Below are 10,000 nucleotides of genomic sequence, written 5' to 3' on the forward strand. Positions count from 1 at the left end.
GTCACCCACGAGGACTGCATCCCCGAGGTGAGATCTGGACCCGCGCTTCCTGTCCTAGACCCAGAGCTGGACCCACGCTTCCTGTCCTAGACCCAGAGCTGGACCCACGCTTCCTCTCCTAGACGCGGGCTTCCTGTCCTAGACCCAGAGCTGGACCGCGCTTCCTGTCCTAGACCCAGAGTTGGACCCACGCTTCCTGTCCTAGACCCAGAGCTGGACCCACGCTTCCTGTCCTAGACCCAGAGCTGGACCCACGCTTCCTGTCCTAGACCCAGAGCTGGACCCACACTTCCTGTCCTAGACCCAGAGCTGGACCCACGCTTCCTGTCCTAGACCCGGGCTTCCTGTCCTAGACCCAGAGCTGGACCCACGCTTCCTCTCCTAGACGCGGGCTTCCTGTCCTAGACCCAGAGCTGGACCGCGCTTCCTGTCCTAGACCCAGAGTTGGACCCACGCTTCCTGTCCTAGACCCAGAGCTGGACTCATGCTTCCTGTCCTAGACCCGGGCTTCCTGTCCTAGATGTGGGCTTCCTGTCCTAGACCCGGGCTTCCTGTCCTAGACCCAGAGCTGGACCCGGGCTTCCTGTCCTAGATCCTAACGCTGTGTTCATCTCTGGCTGCAGTTGCTCGCTGGTGGCTGGCGGCAGGGTCTTGTGTGAGTGGAGAAAGAACGTGTCCTCTCTCTGTCTACGTGACTGTTGGACAGTCTGGGACTAGATTGAGCTGTTGGACAGTCTGGGACTAGATTGAGCTGTTGGACAGTCTGGGACTAGATTGAGCTGTTGGACAGTCTGGGACTAGATTGAGCTGTTGGACCGTCTGGGACTAGATTGAGCTGTTGGACAGTCTGGGACTAGATTGAAGTGAAACCAAGCTAACTCAGCTGAACGCAGCCTGGGTCGTTCCAGACCAAACCATGCAGGCCAGGCCAGGCCATTCTCACACCTGCAAACTTGGAAACTTTTGGCTACAGTCACCTTTGTTATGTCAGACAGGGTAGTTGAAGTGAATCTAGAGGGTTTAATTTTGTATGTTGTCACCTTTTTCACTACTCAAGAGTTTGCAGGTCTGCATTCTAGACCAGGCCATTCCAGACCAGGCCAGCCTAGACCAGACCAGGTCAGGCCATTCTAGACCAGGCTATTCCAAACCAGGCCAGCCTAGACCAGACCAGGCCAGCCTAGACCAGACCAGGCCATGCCAAACCAGGCCAGACCAGACCAGGTCAGGCCATTCTGAACCAGGCCATTCCAAACCAGTCTAGCCTAGACCAGACCAGGTCATGCCATTCTATACCAGGCCATTCTAAACCAGGCCAGCCTAGACCAGACCAGGCCATGCCATTCTAGACCAGACCAGGTCAGGCCATTCTAATGCAGGCCAGCCTAGACCAGACTAGGTCAGGCCATTCCAAACCAGGCCAGCCTAGACCAGACCAGGTCAGGCCATTCTAAACCAGGCCAGCCTAGACCAGACCAGGTCAGGCCATTCCAAACCAGGCCAGCCTAGACCAGGTCAGGTCAGGCCATTCCAAACCAGGCCAGCCTAGACCAGACCAGGTCATGCCATTCTAGACTAGGCAGGCTGGGCCAGACCAGACCAGTAGTGTGATGAGTCCCTGCTGTCAACCCTGCAGGTGAAGATCGCCTACATCAACTTCCTGAACCACTGTTACGTGGACACAGAGGTGGAGATGAAGGAGATCTACACCAGCAACCACATGTGGAAGCTCTTCGACAACTTCCTGGTGGACATCTGCAGGGTGAGAGCACACACACCTCCTCTTCTACCAACATGAATCCACACACAGATTTACACAAAATAAAAACAAAGTTTGATGTTAGTTGATCGTTGCATGTTTTGTTGCAAGCCAGTTGTGTTCCATACAGCCGTGAGGAGTTTAGGACGTTTGCAACATCCAGCTCTCAATTAGCGTTTTAAATGCTACCAGCCTTCTCAAGTGTGGGCGAACAGACTCGGAAAGGGTTTGGATGAGTCTGTATACGACCTTTAGTAGAAGAACAAGCTAAATGTCTTAGATGTTGGCATATTCCTTTCAGTAGTAAGTCAATAAGTAAAAGTAAATTCAATTGACTTTACTTTATACATGAAGTGTGATTATTTTGTTCTTGGAAGTATTCAGTTGTTACTGCAGTCAGATGGGGGGACAGTAATTCAAAATCACAATCTATCATACAGTTAACTGTAGAATGGAATAAAATCGAGAATTGTTATGTAAACAAATAAGAATCATAATTGAATCGAATCTCAAAATCCCTGCAGATTCCCAGCTGTCCTCCTACAGTCCTGTCTGCCCTCAATCATCTCCCGTTCTCCTACAGTCCTGTCTGCCCTCAATCATCTCCCGTTCTCCTACAGTCCTGTCTGCCCTCAATCATCTCCCGTTCTCCTACAGTCCTGTCTGCCCTCAATCATCTCCCGTTCTCCTACAGCCCCGTCGGCCCTCAATCATCTCCCGTTCTCCTACAGTCCTGTCTGTCCTCAATCATCTCCCGTTCTCCTACAGCCCCGTCTGCCCTCAATCATCTCCCGTTCTCCTACAGTCCTGTCTGCTCTCAATCATCTCCCGTTCTCAAATGTCTGACCTGTTGACAGGATTGTTGTTCCTCTGTTTTAACGTTTGGACACGTGCAGGTGTGCAACAACACCAGCGACCGCAAGCACGCCGACGTCATCCTGGAGCGCTACGTGACGGAGACGGTCATGAGCATCGTCACCACCTTCTTCAGCTCGCCCTTCTCTGACCAGAGCACCAGTCTGCAGGTACAACAACCCCCCCTCTCTCTGGCCCTCTTACAGGCTGGACTGTCAGGACCACCCCTCTCTCTGGCCCTCTTACAGGCTGGACTGTCAGGGCCACCCCTCTCTCTGGCCCTCTTACAGGCTGGACTGTCAGGACCACCCCTCTCTCTGGCCCTCTTACAGGCTGGACTGTCAGGGCCACCCCTCTCTCTGGCCCTCTTACAGGCTGGACTGTCAGGGTCACCCCTCTCTCTGGCCCTCTTACAGGCTGGACTGTCAGGGCCACCCCTCTCTCTGGCCCTCTTACAGGCTGGACTGTCAGGACCACCCCTCTCTCTGGCCCTCTTACAGGCTGGACTGTCAGGGTCACCCCTCTCTCTGGCCCTCTTACAGGCTGGACTGTCAGGGTCACCCCTCTCTCTGGCCCTCTTACAGGCTGGACTGTCAGGGTCACCCCTCTCTCTGGCCCTCTTACAGGCTGGACTGTCAGGGCCACCCCTCTCTCTGGCCCTCTTACAGGCTGGACTGTCAGGGCCACCCCTCTCTCTGGCCCTCTTACAGGCTGGACTGTCATCAGTGTTTGAGGCGTTCAAAGCTTTTGAAGTGATAAAAGAGAGACCAGACAGTGCATCGGTGACGTCTTCTGCCGGCGTTGATCTCCACCACACACACACACACACACACACACTCAACTCATCTCGCTAATTCGGCCCCTGCATTGTCTTAATGACACGGTTGACTTTCCCAGAATAAGGTCTTTCAAGACACAAACCATCTCCACTCTTATGTTCTCAACCAATCTCACTGAGTGAGGTGTGTGAGGGGTGGGGGGTGGGGCAGGGGAGGGGAGATGTTCAAGGGCTCCTTCTGGAACAGGAGCTTCCCCAGGGGGCCGTGGACAGACGGGCGTCTCCTGGGTTATGGATGATCTCCTGGGTTATGGATGATCTCCTGGGTAATGGATGAGACCAGGCAGATGGCGAATGCTTCAGTCCTGGAGGGGGGGGGGGGGCTGTTTCCTAACACAACTCTTCCTTTATGTTACACCTCTAACCCCCCCTCTTCACACGTTAGTATGGTTGTGCAGTAGACACTAGACACCTACTGCTAACCTGATAGTGTAACTCTACATAGAAGTACAACCCCCCTCAGCTGGGAAGAGAACAGATCAGCAGGATGAGCTTTCAAGATCATGTACTGTATGCTTACGTTATGAGACATGGTGGTACAGTATTCCCTGTACCTTGAATAATCTGCCTGTCTGTCTAGCTACAGTATCCGTGTGTCTGTCTAGTTGTAGGTTATGGGACAGTGATCTTCTCATTGTCCATCATAAGCCCTCTAGTCCTCCCTGGTGTAAACATCAGTGTGCATCATGGAGCTGTTAGCTGTGCTCTAAAGGCCCTGATCACATGGCCCTGATTGGGGCCTCGCTGCTGTGAGCTGGTGTCACATCCTCTGGTGACACACAGTCACATCTCTGTCCTCCTCAGCCCCGCCTTCCAGACAAACACACCCAGGATTCCTGGACGGCCTGGTTTGGAAATGTGAACAATCGTGTCTGTGTGTCTGTGTGTGTGTGTGTGTGTGTGTGTATGTGTGTGTGTGTGTGTGTGTGTGTGTGTGTGTGTGTGTGTGTGTGTGTGTGGCTCTGCGTGTGTGTGTGTTCTGTCTGATCATTCTTCTCTGACTGCGTGTTTTCAGCTGCAGGCCTCCGTTTGGTGGAAAATGGCGGAGGTATTCGTTACCAGTTTATTGGAATGGGGAACTACACACGACTGGTGCTCCTGTGCGTGTGTGTGGCCCTCTGACCCTGAGGTTGTGGTTGGGGCAGTTGTGAGGTTGAGTGGTGTCTCACACCGGGGTGTTTTGAAGTTGATATGTTTCACATGGGAAAGGTAACCCAACTGCCACGTGCTATACTGGCCTACCTCCAGGTGTTACCACAATACTCGATTTTGTGTGTGTGTGTGTGTGTGTGTGTGTGTGTGTGTGTGTGTGTGTGTGTGTGTGTGTGTGTGTGTGTACACGGTTGAGTGAACAGGATGTTTGCTGGGTAGATGTCACGTGGGCGCGCATGCATTGGTTTCACAGCGGCATTGTGGGTGGAGGTGTGAAGTTCCGCTGCCACGCCGCCTCACCAAGAGCACAGAGAGATGTTCAGACATGTTCTCTCCCAACACTGACGTTAATAATAGACTGATATCACCTCACTGTCTCTCTCCCCCTCCTCCTCTTCCTCCTCCCCCTCCTCCTCCTCTTCCCCCTCCTCCTCTTCCCCCTCCTCCTCCTCCCCCTCCTCCTCTTCGTCCTCCCCCCCCCCCCCCCCCCTCCTCTTCCTCCTCCTCCTCCTCCTGCTCCTCCTCCTCATCTTCCTCCTCCTCCTCCTCCCTCTCAGACCAGGCAGCCGGTGTTTGTGCAGCTCCTGCAGGCGGTGTTCAGGGTCTACCACTGCACCTGGCTGGTCCCGGTCCAGAAGGGCTCGGTGGAGAGCTGCATCAAGGTGCTCTCTGATGTCGGTAAGGACCGTGACCTCACCTCAACACTTCTGGAGTCTTCACCCCTAAAAGCCCCTCAACACAAGCATACAGTACCTCAACACTACCGTATCTCATTCTGTCTGCCCCACCCATCTCTCTCCCCTTGGCCTGGTTCTGTCTGACTCACCCATCTCTCTCCCCTGGGCCTGGTTCTGTCTGACTCACCCATCTCTCTCCCCTGGGCCTGGTTCTGTCTGACTCACCCAACTCTCTCCCCTGGGCCTGGTTCTGTCTGACTCACCCAACTCTCTCCCCTGGGCCCGGTTGTTCAAAAGGTTTCATCTAGATCAAAATGTTCCATAACTACAGCTACGTTAGCAACGAGTGTCGTGTTTTGCAGACTGCAATTAACTAGCCAAGGCAAGATGACACGCACCCTAACCTCTTGGCATTAAAACTTGCTCTAACTGGGCAGGCGCTGGGCAACTGCTGTTTAGATGTTGTCAGCTCTAGAACACAGAAAAATAATAAATAATGTAGGATTTCTGGTGAAATACACAGTACATTTTATTTAAAGTAATCCAAAAGTAACTGAAAGTAATCCCTTACTTTACTTTTAAATTGTGGTAATCGGATTACGTTACTGACTACAATTTTTCACAAGTAACTTGTAACTGTAAGGGATTGCTTTTTAAAAGTAACCTTCCCAACCCTGCCAGAGCTCTATATGAGACTACATATCACAATGATTACCAGCGCTCTATACGAGACTATATATCACAATGATTACCAGCGCTCTATATGAGACTACATATCACAATGATTACCAGCGCTCTATATGAGACTACATATCACAATGATTACCAGCGCTCTATACGAGACTACATATCACAGTGTAGGCTGCTAGCTATTGATGAAAATGTACTAGAGCTGGCTGCTAGAAAGAACTGTCAATCATTAACATTGTCAGCTGGTTCCAGTGTGTGTGGGTGTATGACTCCTGTGTGACTGCCCGAGGGTTCCTGGAGACGGAGGTTACGACAGGGGGAGTCATGCTGCTACCCAAGGGGGGTCTAGGCATAGGGAAGGGTCCCCACCTAATAGCTGTATATGTCCCTAGGGTAAGGGTGACAGTCTCTCATGTGGTGCACAAACACCGACTCTTTAGATACGAGGGCGTCAGGCGCCTCATCCTATCTAAGTTGCAAGGCCGCATGATTGAGAAGAGAGAGAGACAGCTTTGTCTCGAAGGACGTAGGGGGGTGTGGGACACCCACCCCTCCCTCTCCTCTCTGGGGGTTAAAACCACTGTTCAGTTGTATGTTCTTTGATTTGGGTTCAGCCAGCATCCAGACAGGTCATCTGTGCATTAGACATCGCCATGTTCTTCTGTATGTTATACCTTCTGGAATAAACCGCTTTTGCTTGAGACTCAAATCCCGTGTTGCAGAGATTCATTTGGAACACCTGAGAAAGGAGACACTGGACTGTGTGGTATATTTGGAGATTGGGGGTCCGTCTTTTATTGGAAACAAAAAACACAACGCAGAACTAATCAAGGACAATAAAGAAAAGACAACGAGATTCAACACTATGTAAAGAGAACAACAGATAGAGTACCCAGCGTTGGGTCACTACAAGTGTTTATTCATTATTATTATTATTATTATTATTATTATTATTTGAACAGAAAACTGTACTGAACAGAACAGCAATGAAACAATAGAAAGACCACTTCCATTTTCTATTTCTTTGGAACACGCAGTCTGCTCATCTGAGACACAAATAAAAACATGCATTACTCACAAAGACACTGTGGATATTTAGAACATGTTTCAAGCACTATACAGATGTATTGAATTGAATAAAAAGGCTAAATGTCCAATACTTACCAAGCTTTGTGCCCGCTTGGCGTTTAGGAGGCGGATCTCAAGGCTGGCCTTGCTCTGCTGTAGTCGGGTCAGGGTCAGTTGTTCTTTTAGGAGGTTGATCTCAATCCCAGGGCTGAGATTCATAATGTGTCCTCTGGATCAGGAGGAACTGGCTCACTTTCCTCTACAATCACACACTCGCCGTCCCCTGCAACACCTTGAATCCCATGCAGAGCTTGTGACTTCTCACCTCCAGTAATATCAAGGACTATATCTGTGTAATCCCCTTCTAAAAGGGCTTGTTGCCTGTTTGGGGGTGTTTGGCTTCGGCCTGGCTTTGTGTTTCCCTGGCCTTCAGATTCTTCCATCTCAATGTTACTCTCTACAGTCCTCTTCCTGTCAGACCCCATGGCTTTCACATTCTGGGGGATTTCAACCCAAATCTCATTATTCTTTTTATTTGTCACTTCTCCACCATTAGCAGAACTAAAACTTCCTACTAATGAGCCATAATGGCACCTAACACCCTCCAATAGTGCATGGGTTTCGGCAGCAGTGAAATGATGCCCTTTTGTGTCCATGGTTCCACTGCTTTGGTGTAGTGAACACAATTTATAGGCCTTGGGTATGATTGGCTCAATTGAACACAAGTCAAAGCACATAACCTATAACATCGGATCAGAGGACTTTTGAACAACGGGGCCCTAGAGATCAAGATATCAGCAGCAATGGCTTCATACAGCAGCTTATAAAAGGGGGTTTGTCCAATGAATGACTTTTTTCTAACTTTCTTGTCAATAAAGCTACTGTATGTCAAACATAGTTATACACATGACCCTAGGAATAAACGTTGTTGAGTATTGACGAGGTGTTCAGTATTGACGAGGAGCTGTGCTGTTGTGTGTTCCAGCTAAAGGCCGAGCCATAGCCATCCCGGTGGATCTGGACAGCCAGGTCAACAACCTGTTTGTGAAGTCCAACAACATCGTCCAGAAGACGGCCATGAGCTGGCGTCTGTCCGCCCGCAACGCAGCGCGCAGAGACTCGGTCCTCACCGCCTCACGGGACTACAGGAACATCATAGAGAGACTACAGGTGAGAGAGAGACTACAGGAACATCATAGAGAGACTACAGGTGAGAGAGAGACTACCGGAACATCATAGAGAGACTACAGGTGAGAGAGAGACTACAGGAACATCATAGAGAGACTACAGGTGAGAGAGAGACTACCGGAACATCATAGAGAGACTACAGGTGAGAGAGAGACTACCGGAACATCATAGAGAGACTACAGGTGAGAGAGAGACTACAGGAACATCATAGAGAGACTACAGGTGAGAGAGAGACTACCGGAACATCATAGAGAGACTACAGGTGAGAGAGAGACTACCGGAACATCATAGAGAGACTACAGGTGAGAGAGAGACTACAGGAACATCATAGAGAGACTACAGGTGAGAGAGAGACTACCGGAACATCATAGAGAGACTACAGGTGAGAGAGAGACTACAGGAACATCATAGAGAGACTACAGGTGAGAGAGAGACTACCGGAACATCATAGAGAGACTACAGGTGAGAGAGAGACTACAGGAACATCACAGAGAGACTACAGGTGAGAGAGAGACTACAGGAACATCATAGAGAGACTACAGGTGAGCGAGAGAGACTACCGAAACATCATAGAGAGACTACAGGTGAGAGAGAGACTACAGGAACATCATAGAGAGACTACAGGTGAGAGAGAGATGGAGAACAACCCCAGATCTCACCCGGCGTGGAAGGAATACTGGGGACGCCGCAGTGACACCTGTGACTGTGTGTGTGCGCGTGTGTGCGCGTGCGTGTGTGTGTATGTGCGTGTGTGTGTGTGTGTGTATGTGCGTGCGTGTGTGTATGTGCGTGCGTGTATGTGTGTGTGTGTGTGTGTGTGTGTGTGTGTGTGTGCTCCCCCTGCAGGACATCGTGTCAGCGCTGGAGGACCGGTTGAGGCCCCTGGTCCAGGCTGAGCTCTCCGTCCTGGTGGACGTCCTGCACCGGCCAGAGCTGCTCTTCCCCGAGAACACAGAGTCACGCAGGAAGTGTGAGAGCGGAGGCTTCATCTGCAAGTTAGTCCCTGCTCTGACCTTTGACCCCATCCCTGCGATTGGCAGTCAATCAAAAGCCCACATACACAATCTCTCACTCACACACTCGCCTAAACAAACAGCTCCATTCACTCTGCCTCTCACCTGACCTTTGATGTGTGTGTGCGTGTGCGCGTGTGCGTGTGTGTGTGTGCAGACTGATCAAGCACACCAAGCAGCTCCTGGAGGAGAACGAGGAGCGTCTGTGCATCAAGGTGCTGCAGACGCTTAGAGAGATGATGACCAAAGACCGAGGATACGGAGAGAAGGTAGCTAGACACACACACACACACACACACACACAGTTCACTCCACCCCCCTGGAAGAGAAGGACCTGTTCATTGTTTTCTAGAGGCCCTCCACAAGTCGTGGCCATTGCTAGTGTAGGTGAAACTGAACACTACAAAGAAACAGAGAGAGAGAGTGAGACATGGAGAGAGAGCAGAGAGAGAGCAGAGAGAGAGGAGAGAGAGAGAAGAGAGAGAGAAGAGAGAGAGGAGAGAGAGAGAAGAGAGAGAGGAGAGAGAGAGAAGAGAGAGAGGAGAGAGAGAGCAGAGAGAGAGGAGAGAGAGAGGAGAGAGAGAGCAGAGAGAGAAGAGAGAGAGCAGAGAGAATGAGCAGAGAGAGAGAGAGTGAGACATGGAGAGAGAGCAGAGAGAGAGTGAGAGAGACATGGAGAGAGAGCAGAGAGAGAGACAGAGAGAGAGAGAGACATGAAGAGAGCAAAGAGAGAGAGAGTGAGACATGGAGAGAGAGCAGA

General features: G+C 50.8%; 1 protein-coding gene across 2 annotated transcripts in view; it reads left to right on the forward strand.

The window, feature by feature from the left end:
- itpr1a (inositol 1,4,5-trisphosphate receptor, type 1a) overlaps positions 1–10,000 on the forward strand; it is a 154,159-nt gene that overhangs the window by 81,661 nt on the left and 62,498 nt on the right. For both annotated transcript variants that reach the window (XM_084446279.1, XM_084446280.1), the window contains exons 32-38: positions 1–27; positions 1,637–1,762; positions 2,656–2,784; positions 5,162–5,282; positions 8,025–8,209; positions 9,074–9,222; positions 9,398–9,509. The exon at positions 1–27 is cut by the window's left edge and continues 225 nt beyond it. In XM_084446279.1, coding sequence (XP_084302405.1) covers positions 1–27; positions 1,637–1,762; positions 2,656–2,784; positions 5,162–5,282; positions 8,025–8,209; positions 9,074–9,222; positions 9,398–9,509 — 849 coding nt within the window. The remainder of the gene's footprint in view (positions 28–1,636; positions 1,763–2,655; positions 2,785–5,161; positions 5,283–8,024; positions 8,210–9,073; positions 9,223–9,397; positions 9,510–10,000) is intronic.

Source organism: Borostomias antarcticus (genome assembly GCF_949987555.1).
Source record: "Borostomias antarcticus genome assembly, chromosome: 11".
NCBI lineage: Eukaryota > Metazoa > Chordata > Actinopteri > Stomiiformes > Stomiidae > Borostomias > Borostomias antarcticus.